Here is a 17,006-nt window from a genome sequence, read left to right as displayed (position 1 = left end):
ATACCGGTCAACATATGGTAGTATCTTTACTCTGATTAATTCCTCAGCACAACTAGCCCATATTCCCTCTTGGGGCTCATGTAATTGCTATAAAGGAACCTCATCGGCGGTTTCGTTTAGTTTAGCCTGCTTGTGCTTCCAATCGATTGCGGCCACCAAACATTGCCTAACCGCCTGCTGACTTCCCCTTACTACAGCAATGCCCTACTCGATACGAAACTTAACCTTCACATGCTGGGTGGAGGGGACTGCGCCCATCGCATGGATCTACGACCTTCCCAGAATGGCCATATATGGAGAAAACGAAGTGACAACTATAAAAGCCATCGTTACTTCCTTTCCTTCCATATTCACGGGAAGTAAAATTTGTCCTTCGGGAATCACCACCTGACCATTGAACCTGACTAGGGGCGTATTGTACTTTGAAAGGTCCTCCTTCTTCAGTCTGAGCCCTCTGAACAGATCTGGATACATCACATCGGCCCCACTTCCCTAGTCCACCATTACCTTTTTTACTATAAAACCCTTTATTTGAGTTGTCACCACCAACGCATCATCATGCAGTTGAATCGTTCCTTCTAAATTGTCATCGTTAAAAATGATGGGCTCTTGAGCAACTTTTAGCTTCTTCTCAGGTGGTTGCTTGCCCGAGCCAATTTCCACGGGCACTACGGTCAGCACTTCTCTCCTTCCAGCCATTGCAGTACCCTTTGGGACAGCGTGGATAACTTCGATCACTCCTAATGGGGGCAGGAGATGGTTCCCTCTTTGCTGAGTACCTTGCCTGGCATCCCTATTCCCTGTATCCACCACAAACTCCTTTAGATATCTCGCCTTCACCAATTGCCTAAGATGATCCTTTAACACCCGGCACTGCTCAGTGGTATGCCCCTTATTCCTATGATAGGTACAGTATAAATTCTGATTCCTGCGGGACGGGTCACCCCCCATCTTGTTGGGCCATCTGAAGTACGGCTCGTTCTTGATCCGGTCTACGATTCTGTGTATCGACTCCTTAAATGTCACGTTCACCACTCCTAACCGCAGCTCTGGCTCTTGTATCCTTAAATCCTTTCAAGGCCTTGGTTGAAACCCGCTTTGCTAAGGACGATTCACTAATAGGGCCTTGCCTTTACTCTGTAGTTGATCGTCCTCTAGGCGTTTGTACTCCTCTATATGCCTAATGAGCTGCCTCATATCCTCGGGAGGCCTCCTCGTCAATGACTCCAGTAGTTCGGAATCCTCGGGCAGCCCCATCTTAAAGGTGCTCACCGCAATCTTCTCGTTGCCCCACCAATCTCATTATAAAGTTCCCAATACCGACTAGCATAATTGCGAAGGGTTTCCTCGACCCTCATCTTCATAGATAGTAATGCATCCACTGGTTGTGGTACCCGGCTACAAGTAACAAATTGGACACCGAATTCTTGTATCAACTTGGCAAAACTGTGAATAGAGCCCTTCCGTAACCCATTAAACCATCTCAAAGCACTGGGCTCGAGGCTCGAAGGAAATACCTTACACATCAAGGCATCATTATGAGTATGTAGAGACATCATTTGGATATAATGGCTGACGTGTTCTATCGAGTCTGTTTTCCTGTCGTAGGAATTGAATGGTGGGCGCGTAAATCTACTCAGCATTGGGGCCCGTTCAATGTCTTTTAAGAACGGCAACCGAGTAGCTCTGCATAAGGTGCGGCTTATAGTATCCATGGCCGCATTACGGGGCCATCTTTGTTCTAGAGAATCTGATCCCCGGTCTGCATACTTCAGTGAATGTGATCGGTCCCGACGTTGACGGGACTCCTGTGAGTGTGAATGGCTTCTTCGTTGATGGGATTCTCCTGAATGTGAACGATCTTGATGTCGACGGGAACCGGATTGGTTGGACCTCGCCCCATAACGATTTCTCTTGCTATCAGACCTCCCTTCTCGGTTGTCTCGGTCCCTTCTCTGTTGCCCGCCCCTCGCTTCTAACTCCAAATCTCTCACCAGTCTGCGTAATCGCTCAAGTTCTTCATCCCTTTCGTCAAGTTACCCGTGCCCTGAAGCTTCCAATATCATCCGATGGGTTTGGTACGATCCCTCCCCAAGGTCGGAACGCTCTTTCTCTTATTCGCAGTCCCTATCTTCGCACCTCTTATGCCTTTGTTCTCGCCAGGTGGATCCCCGAGAAGATCCCACAAAACCGCTTTCAACATAACTCCCCGAACGTCTTTCAGACATTTTTCCTGAGCATGGGTCTCCTTTGAACCACAACTTTGTAGGAGATTCCCACAGACGTCGCCAATTGTGAGCGCGCCAAAAATGAGGCTAATGGGCTGGGCCTCTCTTAGGCTCACAATCTATTTGTGATGTGGGTTTTGGATTTCCTAACTCGGGTAGTTCCCAACACAGAGACCCAATGAAGCAACTTTTCCTTATGAGTTCCCCTACTCCCATTGCTGCTGTTCTCCTGTTGCTCTCTTGCTCCTATTCTCAGTTTTCTTTGGAACCTTTCAACAACCCCCTCTTCTCCCTTATCTTCTCATATTTATAGCCCAATAATTAGTGGGGAGTTATGATTACTCTTGCGGTTAGTTGTAAGGGAAGTCCAATGTCGTTATTGCTAAGTGAATGTTTAGTTGGGAGTGGGGTGTGGTGAGAGTGGCATTGGAACTAGCTCCCCACTTTAGAAGAGATGTTCGGCAGAGGTTTTTCCTAGGGCGATATCGGTGTAACTGAGGTATAGTGTCCTTAATCAATCATGCTCCAGTTCGAGGTGTACCTTGTCGGGCAGATCCTAGGTTACGGGCTACTATGAACATGCATTATAGCGGTTCGCACAATGGGTTTTGGGCCAGGCGTAATGTTATGAGGCCCGGGCCCATGGCCTTGGCAGGCCCAGGGTCTAGTTTTGGGCAAGAAGGTTAGGCCTGTGGACCGTAATGTAAAGTTGGAGTTTAAGGTCCAAGGCCCAAATAGGTATGGGGGTCCCGTGCCGTACAATTGTTATTAGTAGAAGATAAAGTAATACTAGTGAGGAACACTCTTGCCTAGTTGCCTTAACTTTTTTCACTAGCAATGTTGGATCTAAAAGCTCCAGCCCTTGGCTAATATTATTAGTTATTCAAATCAATACATAACATGTTGCAGCATATAGTACAAAGTATGATTCCACTACTTGTTGGATAGAAAAGCTTTGTATGTATTCAACATAATTTTAACTCACTAACTTGAGCTGTGAATATTAAGATATGATATCCTAAGTGGCCACTGTTCGCTAAATCATAGACCAAACTAATTGTGCTAACAGAGTAATCGACAATAGGTAAAGAAATGAACACTTGTTTCGTTGGTAGGATATTCCAAGCTATCTCTAGATAAAACCCTTAAGTCACATATAAATAAACTATCAATTATTTAAATGTGAGAATAGCACTTTTTAATTTAAGCATAAGTGGTTTTCAGGAACTTTTGGTTGAAAAAAAATATAGAGACTTGAAGTAAATAATAATAATGGTAAATTATATTTTGGCTCTTTTAGATTTAGGGTTATTACCCATTTGGTCTTTAATTAAAGTTTTATTTTCTAATACTTTAGTATCTGAAGTTATCTTTATTATTAATGTAGGCCTTCCAAATAAGTCTAACTGCGATCCCTTAAATATTACATGCAAGCTTCAACATTAAGTTCTTGAAAACTTCTATATATATATATATATATATATATAAAGTTCCTTTAAACTTCATTCATATTAGCAAGATAGCAACTTTGAAAAATGTTTTATTTTATTTTATTTTTTGCTTTTATTAAAACATATTTAGTCCAAGGGGTTAAAATGAACCCCTTGAATTGGTAATATATATAATATGAGGTACAAAGCACATTTTCCGCTCTTCGCTTTGTGCATGCTAGTTTGAAATACACTTCTTCCGTTGTCTTCTTTGTACTTTTTTGGAATCTTTCTCTTGGTATGAGCTAGGTTTGAAACCCTGCTTTTTGGTCTACCTCCTCGCCAAACCTTTTTCCTGATCGGTCATTTGTTACACTCTCATTTCCTAACTTTGACCCCGGTGTATGGTTAAATCACCTTACTAGGAAAGACAATCTAGCCATATCGAGAGAACTAGAAACTCTCGATTAAACAACCTAAGGGAGGTCCTTTCTTGGCTTAGGTGTGAAGATACTTGTGACATTGGTAGAGTGGGTCTCTTGAGAAGAAGAGACATTGGATCTTGATCTTTTGCTAAGGTAGAATTGATTTTTTTTTCTTTTTATAACTTTTGACTCCCTACAATAGAAATTTGAACACCTTGAGCCTAATTTTTTTTTTCTTAAACCTAGCTGAAATAAGTTTGAATATGATCCTTTTAATAACATCTTGACTTTTTTAAACACACACATACAAAAAAGCCCAACAACAATTTGATCTAAAATCTGGAAAATAAAAAATAAAAAATTTTAGTAAGCCTAACAATAAAAGTAGAAATTTGTTGATCTTAAACCTCAAAAAAAAAAAAAAAAAAAAAGACCCATTTAGATCTCACCAAATTTAAAAGAATGTAGCTCATAGGATTTGCAATAAATTTATCATGCAATGATTTTAAAATATAAAACCTTATAAAAGGTGTGGGGCCAGAGAGCTTGGCAACCCCGGCTCACTTTGTGCTGGACCCAAGGCCCGTGCCGAGGAGAGAAATGTCCGAGGACATATGATGAAAATCCAGATGGCCTAGAGATGTTGTTGAGGACAATTCTATCCTCGGCATTCCAGACTCCAGTAGGAAAGAACGGCATGCCATCAAAGGTAGCCTCCCAGAGTGTTCCCCGAAGAAAGGACGAGTACAGTAGGGTGTGCACGGGGGTATGGTGTAGGAGCAGTTCAAGGAAAAGCTGTCACCTCCGCATTTAATGCTCCCAACTAACGTCCTGGCCATATTAATGATGAAAGGACCCTTGAACAATGTGGCCTTGGTTGCCACAACTCATAGAGGGTTTGGGAAGGTGGCTGATGGGGCGAGCACTTGAGTAATGGCCTGCACAATCAACAGATGGAGGGTCAAGATTGACTGGAAAGAAATATATAATGGGAGAGACCCCCTAAGAACGGGGGATCGCAAAAAAGGGACAGAAAGGGAGAAAAAGGAGAAAACTGCAGCAGTCCGCATGGTCTTGAAAAACCACGGGAACCTAGTACTGAAAGTGGAAGAAGAAGAACATCAAGCTCCTCGGACGAAACACCCGGAGACAACATTTCAGGCTTGAACCCATTTCCTCATTGGTCTGCCCACACCCAACTATGTATAGTGATCGTGGTTTAGACTAACACCTAGTTCTTAGGCCCACTCTCTAAAAATTCATTGTATTGGGCCAGTTGGGTTTGAGACCTTTCGTCCAATAGGAAGAGCGCTCAAAACCAACACCCTATAAAAGGCAATTGTAAAACTTCATTTATTTGCTTCTCTTTTTTATATTGTCGATATATTCAAGTTTTCTTTTGTTTTAACTTTTGTACAATTTATGTTTCTTATTGGACCCACTAAAAAAAATGGACAAAATTTAACTACAAAATTGGTTGTAGCGAATAAAAAACATTACTACATATTTTGAAAATTTAACCATTGAATTGCGTGTTTTTTACGTTTTTAATACAAATGTTAAATTTTGTGTCAATTAGATATTATTCGTTATATGATTTATAAGCTTATGTTTTATGCATAATTTTAAACTACAAAAACTTGTAATTAAAACAATTTATTGATAACATAATTATTGATTTTTAATTTTCTAGAAATTTTGCAAGCATGGAGGATATAAGAAGAAAATGTAATTCAATGGTGGATTTGTCAAAATTCACCTCCAATAAAAAAAAAAAAAGTAAGACTACAATTAATTTTGCAGCTAAACTTTGTCAAAAAAAAAAAAATCCTAGAATACCGCCACCATTGTTGCTTGTATCAAATATTTGCCTCTATGCCCACATCCAAACCACAAAATTACCACAATAAGTTCCCCTTAAAACACCTATTAACTTCATAAATATTTGCTGTTCGAACCATCTAGCTGTCATAAACTACAAATATATTCACCTACTGTGTAGAGGGACCATACTGGTTTTAATCATAAAGGGTTATATTTTGGGACATCTTCTTTTCAATCTAGAGTGAGTTACTACAATTCAAAGATTGTGCTATATTGAGTTATGTGTTTGGAATTTAGATGCCTTTAGGGAATTACCAAGTTTGTCTTATTTTATTTTATTTTTTTAAGTTTAGAGACGGAAAAAAAAAAAAAAAAAAAACCTTTTGGTAAAGTTTAGAAACTAAAATAATATTTTATCCCTTTATTTGTTAGTTCAAGTTGATTTCCACCATGTTTCTCCAAAATAATAATGATAATAATATTGATTTCCACCCCACACAAATTAAGGGTAAAAATTATTTTGGCAAATGGTAGAAGACAATAAGGAATAAAATAAGAAACTATGAAATAGTGAAATTAAAAACAAATCTTAAATATTTCAAATTGTATGCCCCACATTTTACTCCGCTGTACATACTAAATTTACAAACTCTTTTCATTCACACAATTATTTATTTTGATTAAAAAAAAAAGAGAATGATAAGTTTTTACTCACGGGTAAAGGAGAAATGTTAATGGTTGAACCATATTAGAACCAATAACAACTTATCAATTAAAATTTGTTATAAAATTGTTGTAAAAATATTATGGACATAACAATTTTCTTAAAAAACTATTACACAATGGAATATTAAAAAAAGAAAAAAAAGAGAGAGTTAAGCGCAAGCATGAGACTAGTTTATTAGCAATAATATAATATCATGAATATAAATTTTCACAAACTTTTCACAATGATTATAATTTCATTAGAGGAAATTTGTCATTTAACACCATTTTAAGAACAATTTTGTTAGTTAGCAGGTTTTCAAAACATATTAGTAAACTAGCATCTCGAATCTTTTAAACTCGAGTTCACTGTAGCAATTTGAGCCTAAGAGACTAGAGTTACTTTCTTGTTCTTCAGCTGAAGCTGTTCTTCACTCTCATACCCATGTTCTTCCTTCTCTTCCTTCTTTCTCTATACCCAAATCAACTTCCTTCTCATCCCTCTTTCTCATACCCTAAAATCCCATTTCGCAAACACCTACACCCAAACCCAAAAATAAGAAAATACCACACAAGAACAAATACCTGATTGGATCTTGTCCTCTAGCGTCTTCTTCTTCTCCAGATCTTCAATACTCCTACTCAAATCAAACTCAGAGAACTCCCAATGTCTTCTTCTTCTCCAGAACAAAGGTTCATCATCTTTTTTCTTCAAAACTGAATTTCTGTTCTGCTCTCTTGGTTTTGCTTTATGGAACTCGAGTCTCGAGTTCTACCATTAAACTTGAGCCTCTAATGCTCGAGATGCTAGTTTGCTAATAAGTTTTGAAAACTTGTTTACTAACAAATATGTTTCAAGAATCAGGTTATATGACAATTTCCTCATAATTAAAGTAAATATTAACTTACGATGAAATCTAAATCTCTTATTTTAATACAAGAGACATTATAATTAATTTTTTTAATTCAATATACAATAGAAGGGAGATTAAAACCTTTTATTCGTGCTTTTCACAACGTTGGTTTTTTTTGCCAAACAAGATTCAAGTTGTGGGTTTTAGATATTTCTACTGTCAAAATTTTTTGTTGTTGCTTACACCCAAAAAACGAATTGAAGTCCTCGTGTATTAATAAAAACCATCAGTTGAAAGTTGAACTGTCTAGTGAATCACACTCACGTGGCAGAGCATGTGGCAATGGACGGTAACGGAGAGAAAACTGACGGAGAGGATGAGAATCCCAAATTCTCCCTGTATGGCCAATGGCGTCTGCCGTTAAAGCATCATCCATCCAACCTATTTCACTTCCACTTCTTCTTCTTCTTCTTCTCTTTCTCTCTCTGCAAAATCCCAATTCAGGCCCTTAATTTTTGCTTATTTCTTTGTCAAAATTATATTTTTAAGTCCTCAGTATATCCAAATCATATGGTTTGGTTTCGTTGAAGGTCAGTTCTCTACTTCTCTCTCTGTTCATATACATATATTTACTTGTTTTGCTGTGATTAACAATGATTGATTGGTAAATGTAATTTTTGAAAAATGGGATCTTTTTTAATTAATTTCTTTATTTTTAGCTCAAATATTTAATGGGTTTGAAATTTTTTAGAGATTTATTGACAATGGTGCAAGAAATTTTTTTTTTTTTAGTTATGTAAGAGGGAAATAAGCTAATTCTAGGCACATTATTCTTGATTTTCCACTTGTGACATGGGTTTTTGCTGACACTAAAAATTTAGTAGTTACTATGAAGAGTAGAGTATTAGTTTTGTATTTGTTGCCAGTTCAGTTGAATCATCTGTTATTCTGGTGCTGAAGGGGGTATTGGTCTTGGCTTGGATGATTTAAATTGTTTCTTGATTTGAGCTTGGTTGGGATGTGTTGTGTAGTCTTGGAAGTTCAATTGCTTGTGTTGAGAGTTAACATCAATGCGTAGATGGCCTTCATAGATATGGAAATTTGGAATTGGTGACCCAGTCTGTAATTTCTTCTTTGGATTTGATTTAGGAAAACACATGCCTTTCTTTTACCATATATGTGGCTGATACTAACTAGTCTATCAAGGATCCATAACCGATCCCAAAATTTTTGGGACTTTAAAGGCTTTGTTGTTGTTGTCGGATAAGCATTTCATTACCAAGTAACTATTAACAGTCCAAAGATGATGTTGCTTCTAATATGTTCTTCTCTAGCTAGACATCTTTTGTTCATATGAGACGGGCACTTCTAAAACCCCTGACATCTCCACGTTTGGACATGCTGGGGACACTCCTGTATGTATGTCCTCATTGTGTTGGGAAAAAACATTTTTCTTTTATTTGAAAATAATTCCTTTGATTTTAGATATGTTTCTAAAGATTTTGATAGTATATGCCTACAAATAAATAAGATATACCTAAAATTTATATTAATCTATTAATTTTCATATCCCCACTGGTTGTGTCGTATTTTTCCAAGAATTGCGTGTCCTATGTCATGCTGTGTCCATAATAATGTTTTTGTCTGTGCTTCTTAGGGAGGAACTTATTACAGAAAATTATGTTTCTATATTTATTTTTGTTGGTCACCTAAGTTATCCACACTGCTTGAATCTCTACTCCATTGTGTAACTTGCATTTTGTGAACAATTTGGCGAGGAACAATCAAACTTTTGAAGGGGTTGAGATATCTGTTATTGAGATTAAATAATTTTTTCGGGGCACTCTTTGTTTGAAGGCTGTACTATAATGATTGATGTGGTATCTTGTAGTTCTTTAGCAGATTTCATGGATCTCTTAAATGTCATTGTGATTCTCTGGGAGACTCTACCATTGGAGTTCTCCTTCTTTCAAAATAATTAGTTATTATTTATCAAAGAAATAATTTGTTTTAGTTTTCAAAAAAAGGGCATGAATGAAACGCATGAATGTTATCTTTCTGATTCTAGCAAAAGATGTTGCCCATCCACAACTTAAAAATGAGAATCATCAATTGAAATTTGATTTGTTGCTGTTCATACTATTTTAATTTGCGAGGTAGTTTCTTACTTGATTAATTACATTATCCAATCATCAACCCAGCATATCTTTAAAATGTTCTTTTCTTAAATTTCTTCTTTTTGCTATTTTTCTAATGATAATTAAATAAGTAAAAGAACTATCAGAAATTAGAATATGGATCATTATGTGACATGTTGTAATGGATCAACAAAGAAGCTAACAGTGTTAAATAATGTAAAGTTTTCCTGAAGTTAATATTGCTAAATACACTTTGGAGATGGTATTTTTTAGATGCTTTTTTGTTGTTGTTACTGTACCCATGTGTTTACATATACTAGGTTAGTGCTTTCTGAATTGAAAATAAATGTGAAAAATTATAAGTTCACTCTGTTGTATTCTGGTGGTAAGTGCCACATAGACTATCTTTATTATTGTCCATTTAATTAGTTCTTCATAAAAATCTATCTGAGTGTGATGGGCTAAATAATTTCTCTAATAAATATTCAATTCTTTCTTCAATTTTGGTTTGATTCACAACAACTATGATAATTATTGGCACCCTTAGTGTTCATATACCTATTTCATCTTTATCTTTAAATTATTACTGGGTGTTATTTTTTTTTGGCCCCTGTTTCATGATGTTGATTATTATTGCATCAGCTCTGGTCATGGAGTAATCCATGTCAGCAACATAGTTCTCTTGGCCCTTTTTCGTTGAGGGTAGATAACCAACTAAAGTGAATTTTGGCATACTAATTTCCCCTTTTCCTGGCAATCCTCATTTAATTTTTTGTCATCTAATCTACATTTTTTTTTTTCGTGCCTCGGGGGGGGTGGTTACCATAATTTTCTTGCTTTTATGAGATTCTGTGTCAGGTCAAGGGAGTGATATTTTCGTTTTTGACATTGTAGATGATGATTGCACTTTTTGTCTGACTGATGTCAATTTTTTTTACCTGTTCTGCAATATTGTGCACAGCATCTTTTCAGACTCAGGCAGCAGCATATTGAAAGAATTTCATGGCAGGAAGTGGCCTGACATCTTTGGGTCGTGTGAAGCTCACTGATCTAGTACCCTGTGAAGGCCTTCCTTCTGATTCTTATAAACTATCAGTCTCAACTTTGTCACAGTCGCTTGCTCAATATTCTGCCGCCATCATTCAGTTCCCAGCAAGTGATGGGGCTCTTTTAAGATCTGGGTTGGAGTCTGCTCGCCTGTACTTTCACCAAAGAGCATCATACCCAGCTGCAGAAATGATTCATAATAATGATTCTCGCGAGTGGTGCAAGACATCTGGATACTATGCAGATCCTCAGATGTGGCAAGAAACATATGATTACCGGCCGGGCCTTACTCCTAATGAGCCAAACAATACAATGGATCTCCCTCCAGCAGGTTTGCCCGACATTTTTGCTCTACTTGGAAAGGCTGCTCGGGATATACTGGATGCCATCAGCTTCTATTTGAACTTACGCAGTTCTCCATTTACTGAGATACTCGATAATGTTCCACTGAGAAATCGGGAAATTTCATCTTCAGTATTGTCTGTTTGCTGTTACACAAGGCCATCATTTCAGGGAGCACAACACCATAATTTAGCCACTCAAGAGGATGGCCAGTTGATTATGTTTACAGACCATGAGCACCAAGCAGATAAAAGCCTCATATCTCTTGTTAAGTCAGATAAGGCAGGTTTACATATAAGAGATCTTCATGGTCGGTGGTTTTTAGTGGATAGTGATCTTGGCCCTCAAGAAGCCATTGTTTACCCTGGACTTGCACTTTATCAGGCAACGGCAGGCTATGTCAATCCCGCATTTTACAGAACAGACATCAATACTATGCAGGGTAACATGCATGGGCGATGTTCTTTGGCTTTTAAACTGATGCCAAAATCCATGTCCAGTCTTAATTGTTCAGAGATGAGAGCGGCTGGTCATGGAGTTGAAGCTCAGTTCCTGCTTCCAGTACTGGTGGATGACTTCATGCAGAAATCCCCCCCAACTGATCAGCTCTTTAACAGGCAGAATATCCAGTGTTTCAATTTTCCTACAGTCCAGGACGGTAGGCAGAATTCTAATGATAATGTAGCTTTCTGTTGTCACTGGATTTTATGTTTCCAATTTTTTTTTCATAAACCAATTATTTGAGTCTCTTTCTGCTAGAGACATTTACTACCCCTGATTTTCATTATGACTCAGGTTAGGGTTGTCATATCACATGGCATGACTTTCTTTGCTAACAAATACAACTTGTTTGTTACCCTCCTGCCTCTCTTCCCCACAAAAAAAAAATAAAAAATAAAAAAAAAAATAAAAAGAAAAAGAAAAAGAAAAGAAAAGAATGGGGGAGAAGGGGGTGGGGAACAACAAGTGATGAATTTAAGCTCCAGATTTGGCTTAAGCCACCTTTTATATATGTTTGGTACTAACCCAACACTCAATCTCCTTGATCTTATAATACTAAATTGTTCTGGTCATTTTAAAGATTCGTTTTGTTTTTTTAAATTTCATCTTTTTACCTGGCGTTGATTCCTACTCTCTGTTTCACTCTTGGGCTGGGACTCTTTCTCCTTGTGCATCCTCAACATTTCAAATTTATTTAGCATGGACTTCATAATAGATAGCATAGTGTTAATATTCCCAGTTGCTTACTATGCTATATCTCTGCATCTCTTAAAAGTTAAACCTTTCTTTCTTGATGAAGGAATTAACAGGGAGTCAAGGCCTTAGACTAGATACCATTGTTTGAGCTGAAACTCAATAATATAAATTAATTATTAAGGTAGTGACATATTTGTTTGGATACCAAAATTGAGCATATGATAATCAACTTGAGCTCTTCTTCTCAAGTCTTAACTCCTTGAGTCAAGGACTTTAGGGCTTAAAATGCTTTTGCACTACTGATGCTTTAAGCATTATGGTGTATGGCTTGCCTCCTAAGGATGTCAGCAGGTTGGGATGGGACTAGGGACCCAGTCCACATCTCTGCCAGGCTTAATTTTCCCCATTCTCAATTCTTCTACATTTAATTTTAATGACCTTTGGAAATTTACTTTTGTATTGAATAATAGAAATATGTGTGTGTACACGTGTCTTTTGTGGTAAAACTGTCACACGATGTAGCATAGAAAAGAAACAAACTGAAAGATGAAAATCTTTTATAAATGTAATTAAAAAAATATGTGGTGATTATTTTTTAATATTGAAAAATGTGGGGTTTAGGTGTGAATAAAAAAGTGTGAGGTGGGATCGGGCAGGGTGCAGGTAGAGTTATCCTCTACTTTGGGTTTTGTTCTCAAATGATTTAGAAGCAGGGAACTAAACCATATTTAGACATGTGCTTGATATCAATGACGACAATTCTAAAAGATTACATTTTTACTAGTCAGAAGTTTTTGAAATCTTTAATGTGTAGCTTCCAAGTTTTTTGTGGGTTGAAACAAATGTAATATAGTAGGCTAGTAATTAACAAAAAACTTACTGCATCATACTCATAAGAAAAGAAACAAAAACTAAATACAACAGACAGGAATCAATCATCAATGAGAGGTGAATGCCATGTCAGAAATTTTTCCATGAAAAGAGAAAGGAATATGATCATAACTACAGTTGTGTTAAACATTAATGTCATCTTTTTTCTTTTTAAAAAAGAGGATATTTTCCTAATGAAAGCATTTCAGTCTGTGTTTGGTCTCACCATCTTGATAATAAATTTTATTTATTTTCTGTGCAAGTAGCCCTTAGTGAGAAGTTTTTAACAGCAGGTCATTGGATCGATGAAATGCTGGTACAGGATCTATGAAGCCCTTGGTGAGGAGGAGGAAGCATGATTCAAGAAGCAAACCTTTGCCACCTTCTAAGAGGTTACGACTTGAAGCTCAAAGAGTTCTGAAGGAGAGGGTTCAGGACATTGCTGATAAGAAGGGCATCAAGCTGAGGTTTTGCAATTTGAAGGAATGTGAGAGTCATGTTCACACGCTGGATAGCCCATGTGCCAATATAAGAATGGAGATTGGATGGCCAGCTGGGGTACCATTTGTTCATCCCCACGATCTACCTAACAAGGCAAAGATTGGTTTCCTTGAAGCATATGAACCTGGTTGGACAGCAACTCATGATATGGAGTTAAGTCTAACTGAACCTGGACAGGCCAGTCAACAATCAGCTAATTGTAACTGTAACTCTCCTATTCAAGTTTCATATCTACATTGCAATGCATCTTATGTATTAGATGTCTCTTGAGTTCTTTGCTTTACACATGCAAACTAAAAAAGGAAAAGAACTGACTACCTCTTGAATATTGTGAAGGTGTGATATCACCAATGCAATTAAAGTAATTGCCAAGAAATTGTGTTTCAAACTGCAAATTTCTCTCTCTTTCTACACACACACATATGTGCATGTGTGTATTTCTTTGTATGTTTGCATGCACGTGTATATATATATTTGTACTATAGTATAGATATAAAATAAATATGAATATTTGTATACAATATTGGTTTTGTTTTTTCTCTTTACAATTTTAGGGTTCTGTTTGTTGTGCTCTAGTGGTACTATTTATGACATTATTTGGTTTTTTTGGTGACATGTCCATCCACCTAGTTTAAATTAAATGCATGTGGAAGTAACAAGCTGTTGCAATATTCTTCTTTTAGTTTGACAAATCCTTCAATTCATGATACACACAAAGGATATGTTTAAAGTGAAGTTCTCGTACAGGAACCATATTGGTTGATGGAAATTGTTATGCCTGAAGTAGAAAGCACTGTATCCATAGATTTACGAATAGCAACGAGTGTAATGTTTTCATGGACATGGAAACTTCCAAAAATCTAGATGTGAGGGTTTTTGCCCTGTTGTTTTAAATTTATAATATTGAACATGAACATTTATTTGAGTATGCATATGTGTGCATTAGAACCACAGACAGTATAGCAAGTATGGGATGGATGACTATGTATGATTTTCAGGGCAAAGAAACATAATGTTCGTGCAAATCTCCACTTCTGTTAGGTGACTGTAGGCAAGCTTTTTTTTTACAAATGGCTAAACTAGTGTGAGACATGGGTGGGTTTAAGTGTTGTGTCCTCAAGTGTCTTGTGCCATTTTTGTTTTGGGATAGTTGGAAAAGTGGGGGATTTGAACCTTGGATGTCTATATTGGAAATACCAAGGTGTCAGTTGAGCTACCAAACTCTTGGCCAATTTTCATTTCTAAGCTGGTAATAAAAGCAAGTAACTAAAGCATTTGACATTCATATAGTAGTTAAGTAATATAAAATCCTAGAACTATATGAACATGATAAGCTATGGTTACAAATTATGCATGATCATGTGTGCCCTCATATGCTTGCATATGCCCATTCATCTCTAGATATATAGCATATATTGTGGATGAGCAAGTGCTATTAGAAAGCTATTGCTGTAGAGTAAACTTGGTATATGAACTTTTTATTTGATAGACCCTAAACCTGTTGATGCACATTTACTTGTATATGAATACACCTTTTATTGCTGTAGAGTAAACTTGGTATATGAACTTTTTATTTGATAGACCACAAATCTGTTGATGCACATGTACTTGTTTATGAATACACCTTTTACTTGAACAGTGCTAATTATTTTTCTTTTATCGAGTCTGATGTGTGTAGATTTAACATTACACTTATCTTTGTGAAGTTTATAACACTAAATGAATAGTTGAAGTGGTCATATGTTTCTTTTCTCGACTCAGGAGAATAACATCATGTTCATCATAAATGTGAAATGCTGTGAATGACAAATCTTTAGTTTTAATCTGTCAAGACATGGACTTAGGTGCCTACGAGAGTCTGTCAAAGAGACAGATGTGCTTTTCATCCATATTTTTCTAAGAACTTAATCTTCCTTAACTTTTCAATACAAAATTTTTGCAACTGCCACCAAACTAGCTTCATATCTTACCTGTTCTTAACCCTTTTGTTTTTGTATTGTTGTTGATTTCTTTCGTTCCCCCTTGTTTGGTTGCAATTAACAAAATGTGTATTAATTCTTGCGTGTGCAGGAATCAATCTCCATAGTTTCAGATGTGTGGCCACCCCTGATCAGCTTGTGACTAAATGGTTTTGAGGTACTGGTCTCTAGTTTCCCAATTCTGTTGGATGCTTGATTGCTTTGCTGTCCTGGGATGTCTGGCTGCTTCCATATGCAATTTTCACTAGAGAGACAATGAAAACATCAAAGTAATCATCCATAAGCCTGTTATAGTTGTCTGTAAATATGCAATTTTGAGGAGAGCTTGGCATTGTTATGGAGGAACAATAGGGTTCATCCAGATTTGAGGTCTCAGGAGCATTCCATTTTTATGACTGCTTTTCCATGACAGAATGCAGGCTTGATGCAACATCTACTTCAAATATCCAAATGTTTATTAAAAGGAGAATATCAGTTAGAAGGTTTCTTTCTCTTTTACTCTCTGTTTTGGTTTTTGTTTGGAAAGAAACCTTCTTATCATTGTAGTAGCCTGTAGACTGTGGTAGCTGATGAGATATTGACCTCCCTCTCTCTACAGCTTGTTGTACCTATACCTTCCTTTATCTATAGGTGTATCCAATCCAGTATTATTTCCTTCAATGCTTGGGCCACTAGTTATTTTGGAACCCACTCATATGTCTTTCCAATGAATTGAGGAGAAAGATCGTTGGATTTTGGAGTGATCTACGAACCAAAGATTTTAACTTATTGTATACAAGGTTCTTAAAGTGAACAATTATAATGACTTTGGGATTCTCCCATGATTACAAAGTAGTGCTCCTTATGGTATGGCGTATTTAGGTCTTAAATTGTCGTTGCTAGTCTAGGACTTCAAAATTAAGATTACAATTATAAGTTTGCAACTGGGGAATTGCTAATTAAATTCAACCAGTTCACAATTGTGAGTTTGACCCTTGTTCATGTTTAGCATCTTGTAGCTAAAAAGAGTGTTTTTTCCACTAGGATGGCATATACCTTGTAATGGTGTTAGAATTGCTCCCACAAATACTGCTAAAAGTTGGTTATTTAATGAGTGTTGTAAGTGTTTTTAAACTATGTTTTCATATGGCTTAGCGAGTTGCATAATGGAGTTTTTGTAAAATTTAAGAGATTTTGCAGGAAACTCAATAGTTCTCAAAACATCCTTTAATTGATTTTTGTACTTCCATAATTTAGTTTACAAGACAGAATTGTGGTCCTTGGTATTTCTAATTCTTAACTTCCAATATTTTCTTTTCCTAAGTCACCATGTTTTCAATTTGTTGTGCTGTGTGTTTTCCTTCTTTTTGTTGGGCTTATGCCTAATTGGTCCAATTCTTGGCACTTAAAGGAGAGCATCGGTTTTAAAAATAAGGTGGTCTTTGGTTCTAATGGGTTTTTGTGGTCATGAATGAATAAGGAGATTG

General features: G+C 36.7%; 1 protein-coding gene across 4 annotated transcripts; it reads left to right on the top strand.

The window, feature by feature from the left end:
- Positions 1–7,926: 7,926 nt before the first annotated feature.
- Positions 7,927–15,991, top strand: LOC115986533. Of its 4 annotated transcripts, none has more exons than XM_031109653.1 (4): positions 7,927–8,056; positions 10,566–11,651; positions 13,383–13,714; positions 15,632–15,991. In XM_031109653.1, the coding sequence occupies exons 2-4, from the start codon at positions 10,607–10,609 to the stop codon at positions 15,680–15,682; spliced, it is 1,428 nt and encodes a 475-aa protein (XP_030965513.1). In that variant the 5' UTR covers positions 7,927–8,056; positions 10,566–10,606; the 3' UTR covers positions 15,683–15,991. The 4 variants fall into 4 exon arrangements, with proteins under 4 accessions (XP_030965513.1, XP_030965511.1, XP_030965514.1 ...); XM_031109651.1 differs by having other exon boundaries at positions 13,383–13,738; XM_031109654.1 differs by having other exon boundaries at positions 13,383–13,760.
- Positions 15,992–17,006: the final 1,015 nt, after the last annotated feature.

Source organism: Quercus lobata, chromosome 4 (genome assembly GCF_001633185.2).
Source record: "Quercus lobata isolate SW786 chromosome 4, ValleyOak3.0 Primary Assembly, whole genome shotgun sequence".
NCBI classification, from domain to species: Eukaryota; Viridiplantae; Streptophyta; class Magnoliopsida; order Fagales; family Fagaceae; genus Quercus; species Quercus lobata.
The sequence above is the reverse complement of the archived record's forward strand: the minus strand, read 5'-3'. Positions and strand labels throughout refer to the sequence as shown.